At 38.5% G+C, this 25,000-nt stretch overlaps 1 protein-coding gene across 1 annotated transcript in view; it reads right to left on the bottom strand.

Annotated features, from left to right (window-relative positions):
* Positions 1 to 9,186: 9,186 nt before the first annotated feature.
* Positions 9,187 to 25,000, bottom strand: part of LOC137646437 (sortilin-related receptor-like) — a 248,303-nt gene continuing 232,489 nt past the window's right edge. The window contains exons 15-17 of the mRNA XM_068379537.1: positions 24,138 to 24,328; positions 23,750 to 23,947; positions 9,187 to 23,532 (exon numbers count right to left, since the gene is read on the bottom strand). Of these exons, the coding sequence (XP_068235638.1) occupies positions 23,468 to 23,532; positions 23,750 to 23,947; positions 24,138 to 24,328 (454 nt within the window). The 3' untranslated portion in view covers positions 9,187 to 23,467. The remainder of the gene's footprint in view (positions 23,533 to 23,749; positions 23,948 to 24,137; positions 24,329 to 25,000) is intronic.

Here is a 25,000-nt window from a genome sequence, read left to right on the forward strand (position 1 = left end):
ATATATATATATATATATATATATATATATATATATATATATATATATATATACACATTTGGTACTAAAAGGAAGGCAAGAATTCAAATATTCTCTGCGATGTTAATTTTTCATCATATTGGGACAATGGGTAATTTGTATATCAGTCTGTATATGCAAGTATATATATATATATATATATATATATATATATATATATATATATATATATATATATATAAACTACCCATTTTGTGTGTGTATGTGTGTCATTCCTTGTTCTGTTACTTCCTTTATCTTATTTTCTAATATTTTATATTATAATATATTCTCTTATACAGACATAAGGAAGAGTTCTTTTCCACATTTTATTCCTCTCTCACATAAGTGTGAATATATGTATGTATAGACATGGATAGACAGGTACAAAAAGATGGGCTATCGTATACAGATGGATAGATATATATGAATAACTGAAGAAGACCTAAATAATTTACTTGTATGTAAATACTTTTATATATGCAAAATATAAATTTATATTGCCAAAAATACAGCCTGTATATATGTTTCCTAATGTGTGTGTCTGTAACATGTATGTACATCTTATATGTATTATATTCAAGTGTATGTTTATATATATATTCCTATATACACACGTGTGTACTACAAATTTTATGTGCACATATGAAAACATACAAAGGTATTTTATATATATGTGTGTGTTTGTGTGTGCATGTACATACATGTGCGTAGTAACGCTTGCAATCATTCAGGGCGATGTGTGCCTTTTAGTCACACTGAGTATGTGCCACGTCTGGTACAGGTTGCATACGGTAATTCCCTAGATCAGTCTGAGCGATATGCACCATAACTGAACATCCAAAGTGTGACCATATTCGGCACATAACGCCAGCAGAACTATCTCTAATCGCTCTGGGCGACATGAGCCATATATGACCACATCTATTATGTCCATATTAGGTACACAACGCCTGTAATGAAGACTTTTGTTATGCCAGGCGAAGTGTACCACATAAAGTCACGCTTTTTACACTGGCTGAGCACTTGGCTTACCTTATGGATACACCATAACAATTCTCACGTCAATAGCTAGCTGGTTACTGATTTTAATTGGGGTTAAAGAGAACGCCCATTGGGCCGTTTCACAGCATTGCCAATCGCAGTCAACGTGTTAAAGAGTAGCAATTTTCTAGAATAAAATTATGTTTCCCCCAAAAATAGTGGTTTGCTGATGAAATCGGATGCCGTAATTAAGCTACGATTTAAATGGATGTATACACGGTATATATGCTTTACGTACGCTATTTTACACTTGTTTTGTTGTAGGATATGTACGCTTATTCGAGATGTCATTTTTGCGACAAAGAAAATTATTGGATGCAATACTACGTATACATACAAAAGATTCATGGAAAAGATGCACATCCATTACATTTGTAGTAGTAGCCATCAGCAGCCTTAAATCCGTTATATATTTCTTTTATAATATATACATGCGTAATGAAAAAAGTACGCAAAGTCGTGAATCCGCGATGGTCGAACCGCGAAGTAGCGAGGGCTCACTGTAATAGTATAGAGAAGTATGAAAAATATAGAGAGAGAAAAGGTGGAAGTAAAGCGCAAGGTACGTGAGGCAAAGAGGGCAGCTAACCTGAGGTGGGGTCAGGTATTGGGTCAGTCATATGAAGAGAATAAGAAGTAGTTTTGGAAAGAAGTGAAGAAAGTAAGGAAGGCTGGCTCAAGAATTGAAGAGACAGTGAAAGATGGAAATGGAAGTTTGTTAAATGGAGAGGAGGCAAGGAAAAGGTGGGCGGAATATTTTGAAAGTTTACTGAATGTAGAGGATAATAGGGAGGTAGATATAATTGCTGTTGCAGGTGTTGAGGTGCCCGTGATGGGAGATGAGAATGAGAGAAAGAGATTACAATAGAGGAAGTGAGGAGAGCACTAGATGAAACGAGAGTAGGAAAAGCATCTGGCATGGATGGTGTGAGAGCTGAGATGTTGAAGGAAGGGGGTGTGACTGTACTTCAATAGCTAGTGAGATTGTTTAATGTGTGTTTTGTGATGTCAATGGTACCAGTAGATTGGGTTTGTGCATGTATTGTACCACTATATAAGGGTAAGGGAGATGTGCATGAGTGTTGTAATTAAAGAGGTATTAGTTTGTTGAGTGTAGTTGGAAAAGTGTATGGTAGAGTAATGATTAATAGGATTAAGGATAAAACAGAGAATACAATCTTAGAAGTACAGGGTGGTTTTAGAAGAGGTAGGGGTTGTATGAATCAGATTTTTACAGTTAGGCAGATATGCGAGAAATATTTAGCAAATGTAAGGAGGTGTATGTTGCGTTTATGGATCTGGAGAAAGCGTATGATAGAGTTGATAGGGAAGCAATGTGGAATGTGATGAGGTTATATGGAGTTGGTGGAAGGTTGTTGCAAGCAGTGAAAAGTTTCTACAAAGGTAGTAAAGCATGCGTTAGAATAGGAAATGAAGTGAGTGATTGGTTTCCGGTGAGAGTGGGGCTGAGACAGGGATGTGTGATGTCGCTGTGGTTGTTTAACTTGTATGTTGGAGTGGTGAGAGAGGTGAATGCTCGAGTGCTTGGATGAGGATTAAAACTGGTAGACGAGAATGATCATGAATGGGAGGTAAATCAGTTGTTGTTTGCGGATGATACTGTACTGGTTGCAGACACAGAAGAGAAGCTTGACTGACTAGTGACAGAATTTGGAAGGGTGTGTGAGAGAGGGAAGTTGAGAGTTAATGTGGGTAAGAGTAAGGTTATGAGATGTGCGAGAAGGGAAAGTGGTGCAAGGTTGAATGTCATGTTGAATGGAGAGTTAATTGAGGAGGTGGATCAGTTTAAGTACTTGGGGTCTGTTGTTGCAGCAAATGGTGGAGTGGAAGCAGATGTACGTCAGAGAGTGAATGAAGGTTGCAAAGTGTTGGGGGCAGTTAAAGGAGTAGTAAAAAATAGAGGGTTGGGCATGAATGTAAAGAGAGTTCTATATGAGAAAGTGATTGTACCAACTGTGATGTATGGATTGGAGTTGTGGGGAATGAAAGTGATGGAGAGACAGAAATTGAATGTGTTTGAGATGAAGTGTCTAAGGAGTATGGCTGGTGTATAAGTGGTGAGGGTGAGAATGGGTGTAAGAAATGAGTTAGCAGCTAGAGTGGATATGAATGTGTTGAGGTGGTTTGGCCATGTTGAGAGAATGGAAAATGGCTGTCTGCTAAAGAAGGTGATGAATGCAAGAGTTGATGGAAGAAGTACAAGAGGAAGGCCAAGGTTTGGGTGGATGGATGGAGTGAAGAAAGCTCTGGGTGATAGGAGGATAGATGTGAGAGAGGTAAGAGAGCGTGCTAGAAATAGGAATGAATGGCGAGCGATTGGGGGACAGTTCCGGTAGGCCCTGCTGCTTCCTCCGATGCCTTAGATGACCGCGGAGGTAGCAGCAGTAGGGGATTCAGCATTATAAAGCTTCATCTGTGGTGGATAACGGGGAAGGGTGGGCTGTGGCACCCTAGCAGTACCAGCTGAACTCGGTTGAGTCCCTTGTCAGGCTGGGAGGAACGTAGAGAGTAGAGGTCCCCTTTTTGTTTTGTTTCATTTGTTGATGTCGGCTAACCCCCAAAATTGGGGGAAGTGCCTTGGTATATGTATGTATGTATTGTTATTATTATTATTTTTATTATTATTATTAGTAGTAGTAGTAGTAGCAGTGGTGGTAGTAGTAGTAGTAGTAGTAGTAGTAGTAGTATTGCTATTATTATTATTGATATAATGATTATTATAATTATTATTATTTTTGTTATTATTATTATTACAATTATTATTATTATTATCATCATCATTACTATTATTATTAATATTACTATCAATATCATTATTATTATTATTATCATTATTTTCATCATTCCTCTTATTATTATTATTGTTGTTATTGTTTCTAATACTATTATTATTTTATTATCAATATTATCATTATTATCATAATTATTATTATTTTAAATATTATCATTATCATCACTATTATTAATTTATTTATTATTATTATTTTATTATTATCACTAGTAGTAGTAGTGGTTTTAGTGGTATTAGTATTATTATTATTATTATTTTTATCATTATTATTATCATTATTATATTTATTATTATTATTATCATAATTATTATCATTATTTTAAATATTATTTTCATTATTAATTTTTATTATTATTATCATTACTATCATTATCATTATTTTGATTATCATTATTTTAATTATTATCCTTATTATTATCATTATTATTCTCATTATTATTATTATTTGAAGTATTATTATTTTCATTATTATGATTATTATTATTTGAGTAGTAGTAGTGGTAGTATTAACATTGTTATTTTTATTATTGATTATTTGTATTATTATTTCTATTATTATTATCATTATTATTTTTTTATTATCGTTGTTATTATTATTATCATTATTATTTTTTCATTATTATTATCATTATTATCATTATTAATTATTATTATTTTATTATCATTATTAATATAATCATTATTATTATTTTCATTCTTATTATTATTAGTATTACTATTATCATTATTATTATTTTTTTATTATCAATATTATTTTTATTAGTATCATTATCATTAATATTATTATTATTAGTATTATTATTATTTATATTATTATTATTATTGATATTATTTATTATTATTATTATTTTATTTTTAATATTTTTTATTATTATCATTATCATTTCTATTATCAGTAATATTATCATCATTATTATTATTATTATTATTATTATTATTTTTATTATTATTTTTATTTCTATTATTATTATTATTATTGTTCTTTGTCACCCATATTTTCTTTGGTCCTAGCTCTTGACATCTCTTCTGTAGTTGTACCTTTGTAAAGTTTACTTGAAAATTTTCCACTTAGGGTTTGTGAGCGATGGTTCATATTCTGAAGTGGGATAGTATATCTTTTAAGTTGTCTTGATGCTAGATATTTCTTCATTGGCAATTTCTTCACTTTTTTCCAAAATAAGGTTAAACTTGTATAAATTTCAGTTCAGTTTGAAATTTCATATATCCTTTGAGATGGGAATATCTCTTGCCCTTAATTCTCTCGTCTTGCTTTGGTCTGTTGTGGAGATTTTCAAATGACATCAATTCACGCTTCTTTGGAATTTTATTCGAACAGGACTCTTTAGTTAAAACCTCCTAAAGTAAAAAAAGAAATAAAGTCACGAAGTCACTTCAAAAAAACTTCCCTCATGATTTCACAGGCCACTTAGTAGAATCCATGTAATACAGAATGAATAAATAGGCCAAAAAGCAGGAGCTCACAACACAATGTTTACAATATGGAAGAGAAAGAGAAGAGGAGGATATTGATGACTGATCATCTCCAATTCGATTTTTCCACTATGAAAAGATAGGTAAGGATGGCTTGGGCCTTGTCATGGTCGAGGACAATGACTTCCTTCGGTATAGCCTCCTCGCGGGATGTAGGTACATCTCATAGTCTCACAAAGCAATCTGGGTACGCTGAAAGCTGGGCCAGAATCGAAGCTCTTCAAGGGGATTGGGCCCCAACTTCTAGGAGATATAAAGCTTCCTATTCAAACTGGGCATGTGTTCCATCTACACCCAGGAGTCGATTCGGAACAGTGAGGGAGGACAGATATTTTAGGGGGCTTAACGGAGCCCCTGGAAGCACTAGGGCGTTTCCTTCCCTGTACCTCTTGTTTCCTCTCTTGAGATCTTGCTTATTTTCTTCTCGTTCCTTCCGGAACAGTGTCAGCATCTGCTGGATCGACTCTAGGAGCGTTTCGCTCCTGCCGAACTGTCTAGTCAGTTGGGGAGTTGGGGTTGGAGAGGTTGATGGCATAAGTTATTATGCCGGCACAGTGAGCTGAGGTACCTCAGTCATCGAAGAAACGGATGCTTCTTCCTCCATGGGTGGTTGAACCACTCCTTATTCAGGGCCTTCTTGCAGTAGGTCCTGTCTGGTGTCAATGGACGCCTCTGACATCCGATCTTGGTGGATGTCCGAGCCTTGATATTCATGTCCACCGACCATTGGATAAAGGGAGGCTAGACCTGTGCCTGAGGCATAAGCGTATTTGATTGAGCCTTAGCGAACAGTAGGCCTTCAAAATTTTTAGGGTAGGTAAGGTCCCTGAACATTTTTTTGGAAGCCTCATACTCACCTTTGTTGGGTTTCCCTTGCTATATCCCTTGACTCCATAGTGTCAGGGATGTCTTTTACAAAGCCATCGGTCAGCAAGGTCAAGTGATTGGAGTGAACCTTCGGGTCCCAGAACCTCAGGGATCCAGATACGATGCGGCAGGGGCATAAGACCCGTACATCGTATGCCCACAAAAGTTCTTACTCTTGTGGTAGCAGAACACTCCTGTACACTTCGCCATCAGCTCCTCCTGTCAGGGAGAGAAGGGTGAATGAGTATTAGTTTGTTTATATTATTGATATAATATATACTAAAAATATGGGTTCCAGTACCTCAGGGATCCAAAAACGATGCAGCGGGGAACATGAGACCTGCACATCTTGTGGCCATAAAAGGTCCTACTTTTGCAGTTGCAGGACAGGGCTGCACACTTCACCTTGCCTTCCTCCTGTAAGGAAGGAAAGAGTGAAATGAGTATGGAGTAATTTATCATACTGATAATTATTCTCATGTAAAAAATAGTAATCATTACTATTATAATTATAGCTTAGGACAGTAAGCTAGAAAGGAAATAGGAAAGACACATATCTGTGTTTCCTGTCCAGACAATTGCGCTCACCCCCCTCAATATTAATATTTTAAAATTTCCTTATCAGGAAAATATAGGGTGGAATAGCTCTCGTACGTAGAGCTGGAGTCGGTGTATACTAGCACTAACTCTCCCACAAGTGAATATTAATACTGTAGGGTAAAAATTTTATGTTCTGATGATCTAGGATGCATCAGAATGTTGAAGGAATATTTCACTTCAACATTTGCTTAGTGGTCTCAACAATGGACTGTGAAAAGACACACAGAATATGTTGGAAAATCATACTACTGTATATTATATACTGTAGTTTTCTAACTGCTGTATTTCTATACTGCAGGAATACTGGCTACTGTATAGTCTTATACTGTAGTTCTGCTGGTATACTACCGGCTAGGCTAGTACCTGGTGGCACTAGCCGACAGAGAAAGAGAAAGAATGGATAGAAGGGCTACCGTATCATTATAGTTTAGTACAATAATAAGGGTTGTGGACTACTGTCTCTACTGCCTTCTTTCCAGAATGAGGATTCAAATGGAAGGGGAAAGAATGTATTCATTCTAGCTTCCACCCAGCCACAAAATCTGTTGCCAGCTGCACTGCCGGTTACAAGGTTTGTGGATGGCAGTCCAAGAGAGGACTGAAGAATACTGAAAGTTGTAATGGGTCTCCCACCGGCAGCCATCATGGCTGGCACAACCTTTCCCAGAGCCTTGCTTCCATTAGGGGAAAGGTCGAAGCGGCAATCTGGCCGCCTTTGTAGGAGCCCGGCCCAGCATCGTAATCAGCCCTGCAAGCGGGGAGATTGTAGAATACCAGCCACAGATGTTGTAGGACAGAAGGGGAAGGGAAAGGGTCTTATATTTTGCATAGAAAGAAAGCGGCATGTCTACCTCCCACTATCAGCAGCAAAACAAGGAAACATAGTTTCCTATGCCGGCGCCGTCTTGGGTGGCAGAAGAATAAAGATTCCTCAGCCTAAGACATTGCCGGATATAAGACATGTCTTCTAGACCACAAGGGAGAAGGTGGCGGCAACTGTACTACCACTTTCGGTTGTGGACTAGGGAAGCCGGGCTTCCTATGCCGGCAACTGTGAAACCGGCAGGGGAATGACTAATCCCCCATCGGTAGAGTTGCTGACAAAAAGACTGAATACTCTGAGTTACTGTCATAATTCAAAGTCGGGATACTCACTGGCAAAGGGGATAGACAGAAACACTATCCCATTCAAGCCGGAGTACACTACTCTATAGCAAGACCAAAGATAGGGATGTCGCCTAATGGCGGCACTCAGCGGGAAGGAAGGGTTTATCCTCAAATCTCTAAAAGAGACGAGTATCGAATTATGTTAGTAATTCTAGGAGATGTACTATCTCCGATTGAATTAATAAAACGATACAAGAGGATAAACGGGGATAACGTTACTAAAGTATACTAAAACGCATTAAGCAAGCCTTACTCGAGTCGGGAACTCGGCTACGCTAGTAGCACCGAGGCCCTATCGTATACGATCGAAACGTTTTATCAGAAGAGGAAATATTACATGTGTAAATCTTATCTTCACTCGTATAATTTTGCCTAAATAGCTAGAATTTCTTTATAGCTAAATACCGTGGACGTCATACTACTAACTAAATAAAGCATTTATGGCGTACGACAGTGGTCCTAAAATGTGCTGGTTCTGCTCCGCTTAACACCTAAATTATGTTAATTTAACTGTGAGAAGGGAGCCAAAAATTATACACAGGAAAGATTAAATACTCAACTTCCCAGAGGATGAAGATGCTGGATATTGCATTGTAATATTCCTTAAAAACAGTAACAAAACCGAGAGCAACAAGGGAGAACACCGTGCTTAATTGCTACGTTAAAAGGAATGGTTCGCCGTGGTGATACCGGGAAGGGATCCACCGGGTAACCTTGATAGCGGCTCCCCTTCAAATTCGCCACTCTTCCCCCTCAGAGCGAAAACTATTCGGGGTGAAGATTGCCATGTGTCGTATCAAGAAATACGTCCCAATATTATGCGATATCCTAGAGTTATTTTAAGGATACTCGCTCCAGGAGTTAGAATTCTGGAGACCTGTGGTCAATTCTCTAAGAGTATCACTGTAGCCAAATATCCCTTAGAAAGCTGCCTAAAGGAACCTTCCATCACGATGACATGGCTGAGCCCAAAAAGTCAAAATGGTTGTTGGTTGGGTGGAGCTTACCTGCCCATCAACAGTCACTACTACCACCTTATTATAAATGTTAACAGGCAAGTTCCACGTTGGCTGAAATCATATGTCTATCGAAGGTTTGTATTTGTGTAGGAAAAAATAAGACGACTGGGTAATATATTAATTAGAATAATCTAAATCTCATCAAAAGGAAAATTAATAAGGCCTGAAATTAATTTCATCTATATTGCAAACATACATAATAATCATATTGAGATTGGGGTTGATTATAAATCACATTTTATTCCATTACCATTACAAGTATATCACTTTCCTCTAATTTTACTTGTGTATAATTTTTGCCATTACCATTACTTGTACAATTTGAGTCTAATTGCACAGACGAACAAAATATCAGTCCTGGAAATTCTTATGATCTAAATCCGTTATTTCTTAGAGTTAGAAGATAAATTCACGAACCATTGATAAAAACATAAGCTGATAATGTATAAACCTTCAAACCTCTTCAAAACCCACTATTCCCTAACTATAATAACATCAAACTTGAAATAATTCATCCAGGGAGATAATACCTTCTCAGTAGCTTGCATAAGAATAGCTTTATCTTATAAGAAATCCTAAAATCTTGTATTACAGCCATGTTATAAAGAGGATTTTCAAATAAGATGTTTCTTTCATGTTGAGTCACTATGAAAAACTATTTTGACATAACCTTCTACTCTCATAGCATACAAGATTTGGAGAAAAAAGGCACTATTACTAAAAACTCTACTGTAATGATGGTTAAAACTAAGACCCATGCGTTATCAATAAAATCTAGAAACATGCTTGCAAGCATAATAAGGATTTAACCACTTTGCTTAACCTTACCATAGACTAAAAAATAGAATAGTTGCATATGTATACATTTAAAAAAATATCTAACCAGGGCAACTCACACAATTTGCATTAGGAAAAAATCTTATTTTACTTTTGCAACCCATATAGGAGGGTTCATAAAGTCTAGTGCGGCACTAAAAATTACTTTTAAGAAGTTCTAAGCAGTATCCCTTAGATCTTAGCTGTACTTTTTTTTTGCTTCACATCATTTTGTTCTTTTTAGTTTACCATATTGCTACCCAGGTGTCAGACTTCTTTACCTCCATGCTCCCACATTTGACTCTTTAAATAAAATTTCTTTGAGCAAGCCCTCCAATTCTAGAAATTGGAATAGCAATCTTGTAGCAAGCATAGAAAAGTTTCAGTTGAAGACATTCGTATAGAAGGCAAAAATAAAAATGCTTCTCAATAATATTCAAAATATGAACTTTCTTTGAAAGGCTACAGTTTGTATGGAGAAGAACAGTACTTTGATAGGACAGATCCCAAATATTAGTAAAATAAATATTATTGTTAAGTATTTTAACCCAATCAGTTAAAATACTACTCTCATAGGACCTGCCAAAGAAACTAAAGATCATCATGATGCATAACAACTGATGTGAAGTTAGTAAAGCATTGTCTTGTGCTGTATGGGTCACTTTTAATACTACTACACCAACATGGTTTTAAGTTAACTTTATGCCTAAACAGCTAATTTTATATTTGCAAGACATCAAAAGATTGATTCACCTATTTATCATAACATTACATTCCACCGACTATTATAAAACAAAACTCAAACCTAAAATTTACCGTTGAATAATACAATAAAGTTAAGATTTTGATCTCATATGACTCTCTTTATAGTATGTAAAGTTACAAGAATTCATAAAGACAGTGAATCTTGTCTTTACAATAGCCTTATAACCTATTCCTCATTAAAACTGAGATTTCATAAAATACTTTTCAAAAATGATTCAAAGCAATAAGAAGAGATCCTTCATTACTACTAATTATTTACTAAAGGAAACACAACAATAATGCTACTTCATCAATAGCTAAATAAAAGAAAAATATATGGAAATCCTTGAAACAACCTAGAAATGATTGTTATAGTGAATCATCAACAACCTTGCAAATCCCAATTGGATAGCTTTCCAAGCAAACTGTAATGAATTTATACATCACTAAACAAAAATTACAAATATATTTAACCCCTATGTTCTTAACCTACATATAAATGCATACTCATATCCCATTTATTCCAATAACCTTATTGATAGCTATTGTACTGAAATTACCTACTCTCAAAATAATTATATGAAAATTTAAAAACACTGCTGCCAAAATTGGAAAGATATCATACTAAAATCTATCGTCTTGAAATATCATGCTTCATTCATTTTGAAATGCCAGATAAAAATGAAAATAAACCATGTTAAAAGGACCCCTTTGAGTGGGCAAGGTAACAAAACTACAGATTTATTCTTTATTTTTCATAAAAATCTCTCATTACTTTGTATATATGAAGACTTAGGCAATTTTACAAAAAGTCACATCTCCGTCAAATATATTACATTCCCTTTAAAAACATTCCAGTACAGGATGTCAAAATACCCACTGATATTCAGCCCCACAAGCCAAAAGAGAGGATGTGTATTTGGTTATTACATTTTATTATTTATTACAATTACAATAAATTTCATTATAAAATTACAGCAGAAATGACAAATGGTATCAGTCAACCAAAAATAAACAAAACAAAATAAACAATTCAGTTTCCTAGAACCTTGGTCAGCTTTAAACACCTTTAAAGTGTTTCAAAACCTAACTTACAAACCTTTGACAATGCTGCTTCATCAGGTTTTATGCATTCCCATCAAAATTTCAAATAATGAACCTACTAAACTAAATTTGTCAAGAGTTGCAAAACTGAACCTTTTTATATGTATCCTAAGAGGAAAAATTCGATAGATTTATTCAAGGCAACAGAAAATCTGAATTAAAAAAAATCTTGTTTTATCAAACAAGTTTTAAATAAACACCTTTTGCTATTCAGAAAGTCTTTCAAGATTTTTGGTAACCAATCTCTCCTGAGGAAATCTAGTAATCCTTTCATTCCACCGTGTTTCGAGTATTGTTCTCCTGCCTGGTCTTTACCTGCTGATTCTCAACTTAATTTGTTGAAAAAACTACTATAAGTTGTTACATTTCTTATTTCTGATTTGGATGTTAATCTCTCTTCAGCTAGTTCTTTATGCATGTTGCATGAGATTTTTCATATTTAAGATTATCCTTTGCATTCATATCTTCCTAGATTGTACAATCCAGTGCGAAGTACTAGGTATACAGTTTATTCCAACAGTATTGCCTTCTCCATGATAAAGCTCAACACTAAACAGTATTCTAGATGTTTTAAATCAGTTGTGACCAAATTGAGAAATGATCATCCTAATCTCGCAGTAGAATCAGTGATACATCAGAAGTTCAAGCTTACAGCAAATGTTTTATGCTCAACAGGTTGACACAAGTCTCTCTTCATAGTTCTTGTATGATAATCTATCTTAATCTTGATACTGATCTTAAAATAATTCATATCTTTAATTCATTCTTATTTTCTTTCTCACTCAGCTATTTTCCCTGTTGGAACCCTTGGGTTTGTATCATCTTTATTTTCCAAATAGGATTGTAGCTTAGTCGATTATAATAATAATAATAATAATAATAATAATAATAATAATAATAATAATAATAATAATAATACTGTGCACAACATCCCATGCACCTTAGCTACACTTTTTAAAGGTAGAATAATTAAAGGCTTTGGAATATATTTAACAAGAACTGTTTAAAATGTCTTTTTGGGCTCGGGCCATGTCGTCGTGATGGACGTTCCTCCAAAGGTAGCTTCCTAGGTATATTTGACCTACAGTGATATATCCCAGAGAATTTACCAAAGGTATCAAGAATTCTAACTCCTGGAGCAAATATCCCTTAAATTTCACGAAGGGATATCGCGTAATATCAGAGGACGTATTCTTGACACGTCTCATGGCTATCTACACCCCCAATAGAGCTTTCACTTCGAGGGGAAAGAGAGGCAAGAATAAGGAGAGTCGTTACAGAGACATCGCTTTCGGCGATCCCTACTGCTCTGCAAATAGTGCGCCTATCCGCCACCGCGAGGCGCCACCGTCATTCTTTCTATCGTAGCTTCGCTAGACCGGTGTTTTCCCTGTTCTCTCGTGCTATTTTGGAGTTTTTTGGACGCTATGATGTCTTCCCTAGCCTCATCAGCTTCTGGAAAGTTAAGTAATATCTTTATCTTGTGTAAATGTAAGCTCTTGCAAGTTTTGCTTTTCGATTGAGATCGTAATTAACGCAACAAGAGCTGTTGCCAGCCGGATGGCGTCAGTGACGCGGTCGTTCTTCTGTTCATTTAGTTAGCCAGAATGACCCTTTCCTGGCATTTTTACGCTTAAATAACTTTAGCTATTTAGATATTTAGCTACGGATTCTTATATTATGTCATTGTTGTCGTGAATTTGGCTATTTATGATCGAGCCTCACGAGTGCTAGGTTTCCTAGCCTAGGCATCCTCACACTTCATGCATGATACAACCTTCCTGGTAAAGTTTTATTGAAGCACAGGCAATATTTTACACATTTTTTATATTACTTAATTATGCTTTACCTCTTCCAAGATAGTATACATTGAGTTTTGGTAATCGATTCTCATGCTCCTAGGCTACTAGCCTAGGGGCTTTAGTATACTTTCATATATGTCCCCATTGCCCTTGTATTGACTTTTAAGGGGAGACTGACACCTCCTAGACCTTTTAAGTTAATACCAATCTCCTAGGAGATTTAAGAGCAATCCCCTTCCCTCTGATTAGCCTAGGCTATTCTCAGTTTTCTTTGCTGTGAACAGAGTTCTGGCAAAGTTTTACTGAGACGTTCCGTTTTCTTTCTCCTAACCACTGAGTCGGTTTTGAGTTTGGGACGGGACATCAGAGTATCAGTCTGTGTTAGGCATCTCCCTGTCTTGGGGAATTAATTTCCCATGTCAGGTTAAGCTGCTCTTTCAGGAGGCTAGACCTCCCTAGGCCAGACTTGGGGATTTTGTATGACAATTCCCCCTTCCCTGGCCTAGCAGACAGTCCTGTGCTGGTAGACCCTAGACCGAAGAAAGGATTTCTTCACTGCCTAGGGCATCTAGTACGAGATTCTGCTCTCCTGGGAGTTGGTGTCCTACGGACATCCTCTCCCTTGACTAACCCAACCTGGGGAAATTATTTCCCCTACCTGAGGTTACTTCATGAGACCAGAATTCTTTAGGTTAGGTAGTGCCTTCGGGCATTACCTTACCTATAGGACACCTACCCCCTCCCCTCTATCTCTTTCGTGTTGAATGATCCAACACCCTCCTGGCCGTCGTTCTACATTGACCCTAGGGTTCTTGTAGGACTGGCCTGAGATTCCCCATCTGCCGCCGGCCAGGCCGGCTGCCGGCGGGTATCCTCATATTCTTTAGAGTGTTCATCGGTTCTCCCTTGGACTGCCTTCCATAGCCCTTATGATTGGGATATGGCTGGGTGGAAGCCCAAATTTCATTCCCCCTTCCACTTGAACCCTCATTCCAGATGCAGGTCGGCAAAGCTGAGCTCTTGCCTTCCTCCATCCTTTCTTTCTCTCGTACTTTCATTGCAAAGGCAAAGGCAAAGGCAAATTCTATTCTATCGACCCTTCCGGAGTATGAGAATTACAAAATTACACAAATATATATATTTTACACAAAAACTACAAAAAGAAGAGACCAATAGATTACAACTATATTTATGTACACATATATTTAGCAAGTACATAATTAAAGCTTAAAGGGTATTCTGACAAAGGAAAGTACATACATTGAAAAATAATACCAGAATAATGAAAATCCTAGAAAGTATTAAATCTAGAATAAACACATTATAAGGTTAACAAACCTTGCAAGTCATTTCAGTTCTCTAGCACTACTTGTATTGAGGAGCAGACTGAATTTAAAAGTGGTAGGTCTTCTACAATAGTAGGGCTTTAGGTATCTCTCTCTTATTTCTCTAATCACAGGACAAACTAAAACATAATGGTATTCATCCCCAACTTCAATGCCACCGCATAGTGTGCAAGGGTGCTGATTCTCCTGCCTAGAATATCTTTCAGTTGCTACAGGAAGTTTGTGGGTACCACACCTATATTTACTAAGGGCAATTCTTTCTGGTACAGTATATCTAGATTTATAATATACTTTTCTTGGCCAAATTCTGTCTTAAAAAGTTTATAATTACTACACAATATATTTCTCTCTACTTCTGCATGCCACTGTTGTCTCTCTATATCATTGAGTTTCATTTCTAGGCTATTTATTATCCACGTGTGATTGAAATTTTCTGGGTGCTCCCATATATTTGACATACCACATGAATGAAGGATAGTTTTAATTTAATGGATCCAACTAGACTTATACTCATTCGACTCGTAAAGAATTCAAGAAAACGTTAAAAAACATTTGACAATTTAGAACCGCCGCCGCCGGCAGAGACCGCCGCCGCCGGCAGAACCGCCCCCGCCGGCAGAACCGCCGCCGCCGGCAGAGACCGCCGCCGCCGGCAGAGACCGCCGCCGCCTCCGGCGGCCTATCACACATTGTTATGAAGACAATATTTGCCTTCAACAGCCCAGAATAGGCCTGGCAACTTGTTACCAAATAGTCAGTGCTGTAGCCCAAAGTTTTTCCAACCTACAAGGTGCTTCATGGGCAGCCTATTGTGAGACCATCACATATAAGAGAGTGATTCTCTCTTCCTTTAATGGTTATGATCCATTATTGTCCTTAATCCCCAATATTGAAACTGGAAGATTGTGTTGAGACACTTTATATCATAGGATATCATCTTCCTCTGGGAATTCTTAAGAATTCTACTCTCAATATTGGAGGTGGTCATAGCAATTGGCTGGACAGGAAACACATGTAGGTGTCTTTCCTACTTATAGCTTACCCTATCCAAGCTAATATAAAATATTATATGTATGTTGAAATTTGAGAATTTCACCGAATACTAATAGACTTTTCCTTTCCTTACAGGAGGAGTATCCCGAGTGCGGGAATAGCTTTTGCAGGGTCCGCAGTAAGAACTTCTGCGGCCACGACATGTGCAGGGCCCATGCTCGCTGCGCAGTCACCAAGGGGGCTCTCAAGTTTTGGGACCCGCAGGTATGTACCGTTTGCGAAAAACTGGTAAGAGAGGCTTTTGATGACCAAAAGTCCACTGAGTCAAGGGGCGCAGCAAGGGAAAAGCTGCGTAAATGGGTCAGGGGTTTCCAGAAGAATACTTCTGGCCCATACCTTCCTAATGAAAAGATGAGGGCTTGTCTTTTCCCTAGGGCATCTTCGGATGCAGTTATTCCCCAGGCTCAACCTGAGATTCCCCTGGTTCAGATTACGGTAGAATCTGAAGTCTCGGATGGCTTAGAGAGCATCCAGCTAGAAGACAACATGTCAGTTGTCTCAGAGGAGACCGAGAACAATCTCCTAGTGGAGGAGTTGGATCAGGCGGATGACGTTCCACCTGAGCCAGAAACTGAGAAAGCCGAAACGATTTCGGTGTCATCGGCCACAGTGAATGAGCCGGTGCCTTCTACCTCCTCCACTGCACCCCAACTAGATTCGATCACGAGTACTTTGCACTCGTTGCTGTCCATGGTGCAGGACATGCAACAGAAATCGTCCGAGAAGGAGGTCTCTCTTCGGACTGAGATGCATCAACTAGTTGCAACACGTTTGGCTCCGAAGAAGCTAAACGTTAAAGATCTCCCCGCCTTCTCTGACGTTAACCCCTGGAGGTACGCAGAGCATATGCCCATGTCGGGCGGAAAGATCTTCCTCTCAGAAAAACTGGGCACTGTCCCAGTAGAGGGAATTGATTTCTGGCCCAGCAAAGGGGCCTACCAGGATTGCTATGTCCGTCTCAGGATGGAACCCGCATCCAGAGAGGAAACAGAGCCGAAGGAATCTATTGTCCTTGAACTCTCTAAGGCTCAGGCCTTATATACCACCACCTTAAAAGAGAGGGCCTTTACTAGCTCTAAGGTGCCAGCTCTCAGCAAAGAGACACCCGTCCTTCATTGCTGATCCTAAACGTGCCTTTCCCTTTATGGACAAAGGGCTCAAGGCAGCCTTAAAGGCAGTTGAGGCAGGGAAACTGTGCCCTACACTGGAGGAGTGTAGACCCTTCTCCCTTGCCTTCCCATCAGACGATGCGGACTGGTAGGATGTCCACAACACCTTCACAGTCGGGAAGCTGGAGGCAGATATTGCCGGACGTCAGTTCGGTGAAGACCTCCCCAAGCTGTCGGACTTTCTCCTGCGTAGGGAACAGGAGACGAAAAAACGCTTAGCCGCTTACTTGTCTCTGCAGACTGGCCTGGAGACAATGGCAAGCATACCAGATACCCTGGACATGTACATGGTCTTCGCCAAAGCCCATCTGGCAACAGTAACTAAGACCTGTACAACTTTATTAAAGCCCGAAGGGCTTGCAGAAAGTTCGTGTTCGACTCGGCTGCGGTGAGACACGAACACAGGAAGCTGATAGCTTCTAACATCTGGGGAAAAGACCTCTTCCCAAGTGAAGTGGTCAAAGAGGTCGTGGACAAAGCCGCCAATGAAAATAGAAACCTTCTTTCTAAATGGGGCTTGTCCTCCAAGAGGAAATCTTCAACTGACGAGGGTCCCCAGCCAAAGAATAGATCAAAACGACCTAAAGTGCCCTCTCGGCCTAAGCAACAACAGCAGCTTCCTGTGGCCACGGTGTCCCAGACGGTGGCACAACCAGCCACTACCTTCCAACTGGTGCCCCAAACACTGGTGACTCAGGCACCAGTGTTCACCCCAGTGTTTGAAAGGCAGTCTACGACCTTTTGGCCGAAGTCTCGAGGATCCTTTCAAGGTTCCTCCAGACGCCCCTCCAGAGGTAGGGGAAACAGGGATGGACATGGCCAAGGAGGTAAATCCTCCTCCCAGCACTCAAAGTGAGATGCTACCGGTAGGAGGGAGACTCTTCTACTTTTGGGATCATTGGACCTTTGATCCCTGGGCCCACAGCCTAATCAAGAACGGACTAGGGTGGAGTTGGAGCTCAACTCTACCAACCTTCCCTCAATTCTTCCAACACTCAACCCCCATATTGGAAGAATATGTTCAGGAACGCTTGAGCAAAAGAGTTATAAGGAAGGCGAAGTCTGTCAGATTCCAAGGAAGGCTATTTTGTGTTCCGAAGAAGGACTCGGAAAAGCTCAGAGTAATTCTGGACTTGTCACCACTCAACAAGTTCATAGTGAACTACAAGTTCAAAATGCTGATGCTTCAACACATCCGGACCCTGTTGCCCAAACGGGCATACACAGTCTCCATAGACATGACGGATGCGTACTGGCATATTCCGATCAGCCGTCAATTTTCCCCCTACCTGGGATTCAAACTACAAAGAAGGCAGTATGTCTTCAGAGCCATGCCCTTCGGACTAAACATAGATCCAAGGGTATTCACCAAGCTGGCGAATGCAGTCATTCATCAACTACGCCTAAAAGGAATCCAGGTGGTAGCCTACCTGGACGACTGGCTAGTGTGGGCAGCATCCTAAGAAGAGTGCAGGCAAGCCTCCAAGGAAGTGATCCAGTTCCTGGAACACTTGGAGTTCAAGATCAACTTGGAAAAATCCCGTCTGTCTCCAGCTCAGAAGTTTCAGTGGCTGGACGTCCACTGGAACTTGCTGTCGCACTGCCTTTCCATTCCATCAAGGAAAAGGAAAGAGATAGGAGGATCTGTCAGAAGCCTTCTTCGATCCGCAAGGATATCAAGAAGACAACAGGAGAGTGTTGGGGTCCCTCCAGTTTGCCTCAGTGACAGATCCAGTATTGAGAGCACAATTAAAAGATGCATCAGGAGTCTGGAGAAAATACGCATCAAACGCTCGAAGAGATCTAAAAAGACCGACGCCAAATCATCTGCGATCCCTACTCAAGCCATGGTCGGAGGCCAAGAACCTAAAGAACAAGGTTCCCTTACAACCACCTCCACCGTTAGTCACCGTTCACACGGATGCCTCGAAGGAAGGGTGGGGAGGTCACTCTCATCATTGGAAAGTCCAAGGAACCTGGTCTCCCCTCTTCAAAACCTTCCACATCAACTTTCTGGAAGCCATGGCAGTTTTTCTTTCCCTAAAGAAACTGAAACTCCGCTGCTCAATCCACATCCGTCTGGTTCTAGACAGCAAAGTCATAATGAGATGCCTAAATCGACAGGGCTCGAGATCGCCACACATAAATCAAGTGGTACTAGCCATCCTCCGCCTAGTGGAGAAGAAGAGATGGCACTTGTCAGCAGTCCATCTTCAAGGGTTCCGCAATGTGACAGCGGACGCTCTATCCAGAACCAAACCGATAGAGTCAGAATGGTCCCTAGACACAAGATCGTTCTCCTTCATCTTACGCAAAGTCCCAAGACTGCAGATAGACCTCTTCGCAACGAGCGACAACAAGAAGCTACCCCGGTATGTAGCCCCGTACAAGGATCCTCTAGCGGAAGCGATGGATGCAATGTCCATAGATTGGAACAGATGGTCCAAGATCTACCTATTCCCTCCAACCAACCTTCTGCTGAAAGTCCTCGACAAACTGAGATCCTTTCGGGGAACGGCAGCAACAGTGGCCCACAAGTGGCCCAACAGCATTTGGTTCCCCCTGGTGACGGAACTACGCCTGAAACTGATCCTGTCGCCGGACCCAGTTCTGACTCAGCAAGTGCAGAAATTGACTGTCTCAGCTTCATCAGTGAAAACCCAGAACCTTCATCTCATGATTTTCTCGCCTTAGCGGTCAAGAAACGGTTTGGGATTTCTAGGGACAGTATCAACTTCCTAGAAGAATACAAGTCAAAGTCAACAAGAAGACAATATGAGTCTTCCTGGAATAAATGGGTGGCCTTTGTCAAGGCAAAGAAACCTAAGGAGATTTCTAAGGACTTCTGTTTGTCCTTCTTCATGAACAAGGTTTAGCAGCCAATACGATTACTACATGTAAATCCGCCCTGGCCAGACCAATACTTTACGCCTTCCAGGTAGACTTTTCCAACGAAATCTTCAACAAGATCCCTAAAGCCTGCGCAAAATTTTGGCCCGCAGCTCCTCCTAAGCCCATTTCATGGTCTTTGGATAAGGTTCTTCACTTAGCATCAACCCTGAACAATGAAGATTGCTCGCTGAAAGACTTGACTCAAAAGGTAATATTTTTATTTGCACTAGCCTCAGGAGCCAGAGTTAGTGAAATAGTGGCCCTCTCGAGGGATGATGGCCACATTTAGTTCACAGACAGCGGAGAGCTGAACCTCTTTCCGGACCCGACGTTTCTCGCCAAGAACGAGCTGCCCACTAAGAGATGTCCCTGGAGAATCTGCCCTCTGAAGGAAGAAGCATCCCTCTGCCCAGTGGAATGCCTAAAGGTCTATCTTCGTAGAACTTCAGACTTTAAGGGAGGTCAGCTTTTCAGGGGAGAGACTTCCGGTTCAACGTTATCCTTGAAATAGATTAGGGCGAAAATCACCTACTTCATTCGCAAAGCGGATCCAGACAGTACACCCGCAGGTCATGATCCGAGGAAAGTTGCCTCGTCTCTGAATTTCTTCCAAACGATGTCGTTTGAAAGTCTTCGTGCTTACACTGGATGGAAGTCCTCGAGGGTCTTCTTCAAGCACTACGCGAAGCAATTACAAGAAATTAAATTTCATGTGGTGGCGGCGGGCAGTGTAATAAAACCCGCTGCTTGATTACTGCGAAGAACAGTGCACTATTAGGGACTTATAGTGAAGGGTGTACACGATAGACTCTTAAGACATATCGTGTTGAGTTTTGTGTTTAAGTGATAACACTATAGACTGTTCTCCCTACACAGGTGACATTAAGCATAATAAACTGACACAAGTGCCAGGCATTCTTATATGCACAGTGTACCTAGTAACAACAGAATGTATGGTGAAACTTCATATTTCCTTAGAGTGGGTAACGTTTTTCCTTTTCAGGCAAACCCTATTTATCCTGTTATTACTGTTTATGCTTTTATGCAGAATTATTCAGCATACATTGTAATTGTTTACAACAATGATTTCTATTTTTGTGATAAACAATAGAACGAATATTTGCGTCTCTTTTGCCCCAAATATTTCATTGAATGTATAAGACAGAGCATCCTTGACTCTTTTTGATATTTAAGTAAATACCAGAACTAAGATTCATGGTGTTCCAGGCAAACAGGTAAGATCTTGTTGTACTAGACTGTTCATTTTACTGTTTAAAGTTTCCTACACATATATAAACCTGTCCGTCTCTTCACGACAGACCCGGGAGGTACAGTAATCTGCCCAAACCAATCCCATCCTAGTACAGACTATGCTTTACGTATATGTTGACACTAATATACAAACTGTTTGCTAGATTGCTCCCTGAACTCACAATCCTCGGTTTTTTTCCTCGAGACTACCCAGACTCATCCCTGTAGGGGGCAGGAAGCACTGACATATTTCATGATCAGCTGATTGATGTATAACGGTAACATCAGGTGTCTCTAGGTCTAAAGACTGAAGAGGAAAGATTTAGCTTGATGAACGGCACTATTGGAAATCCACAGATACATTAATGCTCTGGTACACTTCCATCATGACGACATGGCCTGAGCCCAAAAAACGGATTTTGAGCGAAGCGAAAAATCTATTTTTGGGTGAGGTAGCCATGTCGTCCTGTTGGACCCACCCTCTTTTGGGACAAAAGGATAATGAATCCCTCCCTATAGTACTGTATCTGCAACACCTACAAAGCTACAAAGAATGACGGTGGCGCCTCGCGGTGGCGGATAGGCGCACTATTTGCAGAGCAGTAGGGATCGTCGAGAGCGATGTCTCTGGAACGACTCTCCTTATTCTTGCCTCTCTTTCCCCTCGAAGAGAAAGCTCTATTGGGGGTGTAGATAGCCATGAGACGTGTCAAGAATACGTCCTCTGATATTACGCGATATCCCTTCGTAAAATTCTAAGGGATATTTGCTCCAGGAGTTAGAATTCTGGATACCTTTGGTAAATTCTCTGGGATATATTACTGTAGGTCAAATATACCTAGGAAGCTACCTTCGAAGGAACTTCCATCAGGACGACATAGCTACCTAACCCAAAAATAGATTTTTCGCTTCGCTCAAAATCCGTTATTTACATCTGGTATTATCATAAATTATAAAATGATTTCCCATCCAAAACTGAAGGGATCCCTGAAACGAGAAGGTACAAGAAAACTGTCCTTTTGAGAAATGGCATTTTAATAAACAAGTCTGATTTTCCTAATTGATATACATTATCATTTGGTAAAAAATGGCACAATACCAAGTAACTTAGAAAAGATAACGATAAGATGGATCTATTTCAAAGTGAACTTGATACAAACACCTTGGTACTTTGAAGAATGACTTTAAACAATTCTTTCCAGGACTCAGCACAATGACTTGGTTAAAAAATCTTTTAGGAGTTTTAGTACTGTTCTAAACCTTCAATAGCAGAACTACCTCATAGTGAGACCAAACAATAATTATATCTTCAGATATATTGAAGAGGAATAGAAAAAATTAACTAGGAAAAAGTTTAATTAGCATTTGAAATGTTTCAGTTAAAATTTGGAAAACAGGATTTAAAAAAACTTCTGACCTACAACAAACTTTGAATCACATTCCTTTCTGAAAACCCTGGTTATACTGTCGCTCATTTTCCTTTGAGCATCTAAGGTCAATAATAATGCGAGATCTCATTCTAGAAGTGCAAAGACAGCTCTTGACTAAAGCTTTATAGCACATTCTAGCAAATCTTATGCTTACAATAAAATAGAAATGAGATCTTTAAACTTACCTGTACTTCTTAAAAATTTATGCAAAATAACTCACTTTAAAACAAATAACAATGGACAAAAGGATATGCAACTGCAAACTGAGATTACAAACATGACTTACAAAATAAACAAAAAATTTTACACTGACATCAAAAATATTTTCTACTGCATACCGTTGTGTTTACAAACTATTCTTTGCACTCGCGTAATATTAGAAAATCAATATCCCTCAATATATACATATCATATATACTTCCATTAAAATACACTAAGTATAATATCAAACGCTTCAATTCAGTTAATAAACTTTTATTTTCACTCTCTCTAAAAGGAAGGGAAGCAGGATATTATATGTAAGTCACCCATACCATTTATAAAAAAGAAAAAATAATAATATACTATCACAGCAATCTATAGCTTCCAATGTATAAAGAGGCATTTATATCAATCAAATTTACATCTTTAAAACACACTAAACTTACAGTGGAAGATTATCACTATACTGTACTTTACTTAGCATTACTAATCTGATAATAGGTTTCCTTTTTTTGTTCAATGGCAATATTCTATCTCTCACTGTTAAGGTTTTCATATACCTTCTATTCTACAACACCATCTGCAAACCCAATAGGATAAAGATTACCAGCAGTTGATGAAAACGTCACAGCAGGACTGCATCAAGCGATTACCATTGGTTCATCATCTGAAAATCCTCTTATCATAGGAGAGTCATCATCTTCATCTGAAATTCAACCATTGTACAATATAGTACTGTACATGAAATATTACGATTAAGGCTTCAATATATTTCATTTTTCAAGATAACTGCCTTCTATGTGGTAGCAAGCTCCTGAAATGATATATGCACATCCCTTACTTAAAATCTTCCTTAATACTAAATACACAATAAAACATGCAAGACAATAACATTACATTGTAAAGCTTTAAAAATACATTACCTAAATTATGATCGGTAGTGATGAGAGTTGTGCCTTGTGATCGATCATAATGGGTATTGGCAAATGTGAGGAAAGACCGGGCTAATCGCCTATGACGTACTGCCATTATTGCTACTATTACAACTAGAGCAACAACAACCAAAATGACAGATACAGCAACACCAACAACACTGTTTTGGGACAGCACTATTTCACTTCCTGTGGTGGGAAAAACAAACAGTAAAACTAGCCATGATTTTTTACATAACATAAAACTTTTTGAGATACTACAAAACTTTATTATAATTCATTATCATAAAGCAAGACTAGTAGTGTTAAATCACAAGTCTAATGTATAAAAAAAGATAAAAAGGATGAATTGACTAAAAAAAAAAAGATAGAATATTACCTATAGGTTTTTCAATTCTTAAAACACTTGACTTAGGGGATAAGTAGCCTTCATCATCTTTAAGAGCAACAGCAGCATAATAGATAACCCCCGGAGAGAGGTCATTTACAATAAGAGGCGGCGAAGATGAAGAATATGACTTGGCTTCACTCATATTGCTATTCTTTGAGATGTACAATTCAAAAGTGTTGCTGGAAAAAAATGCAGTTGTATAAACATTATATCTAGCAGTAATAAGACATCATGAAGGAAATGGTATGATTTAAAAACACAAAACTACCGTAGTTTTCCTGCTATTCATTAACCATAGGCATGAATAGATTAGCTTCCCTTAAATATTCCATAGATCATAAGTCTTTTGTTAGTTAGAATTGGTTTATATGAATGTCTTTTGTTAGTTAGAACTGGTTTACATGAAATTGAAAAGACCTCAACTTGGCATGCACATACTTTTTTCCTAGAAAAGTGCAGTGTGCACCACTGATGCAAAAACTATAGCAAGAAGAATAAAGATGTAGCTACACGAAAGAGTACACTGTTTGCTCACTTGTTTCTTTTACCAGTTCTCTTCCAATGGAAACTAAATGTTTTAACATTACCATGGCAAAAATCTTCCATTTTTAATGTCAAACTTTTCCTTCTTTGAACAAATATCACATAAATCAGATGTACATTCATTGATATCTTGCACACACATATATATATATATATATATATATATATATATATATATATACATATACATATATATATATATATATATATATATATATATATACACATATATATACACATACACTATATATATATATATATATATATATATATATATATATATATATATATATATATATATATATATA

Source organism: Palaemon carinicauda, chromosome 9, assembly GCF_036898095.1.
Source record: "Palaemon carinicauda isolate YSFRI2023 chromosome 9, ASM3689809v2, whole genome shotgun sequence".
Classification (NCBI taxonomy): domain Eukaryota; kingdom Metazoa; phylum Arthropoda; class Malacostraca; order Decapoda; family Palaemonidae; genus Palaemon; species Palaemon carinicauda.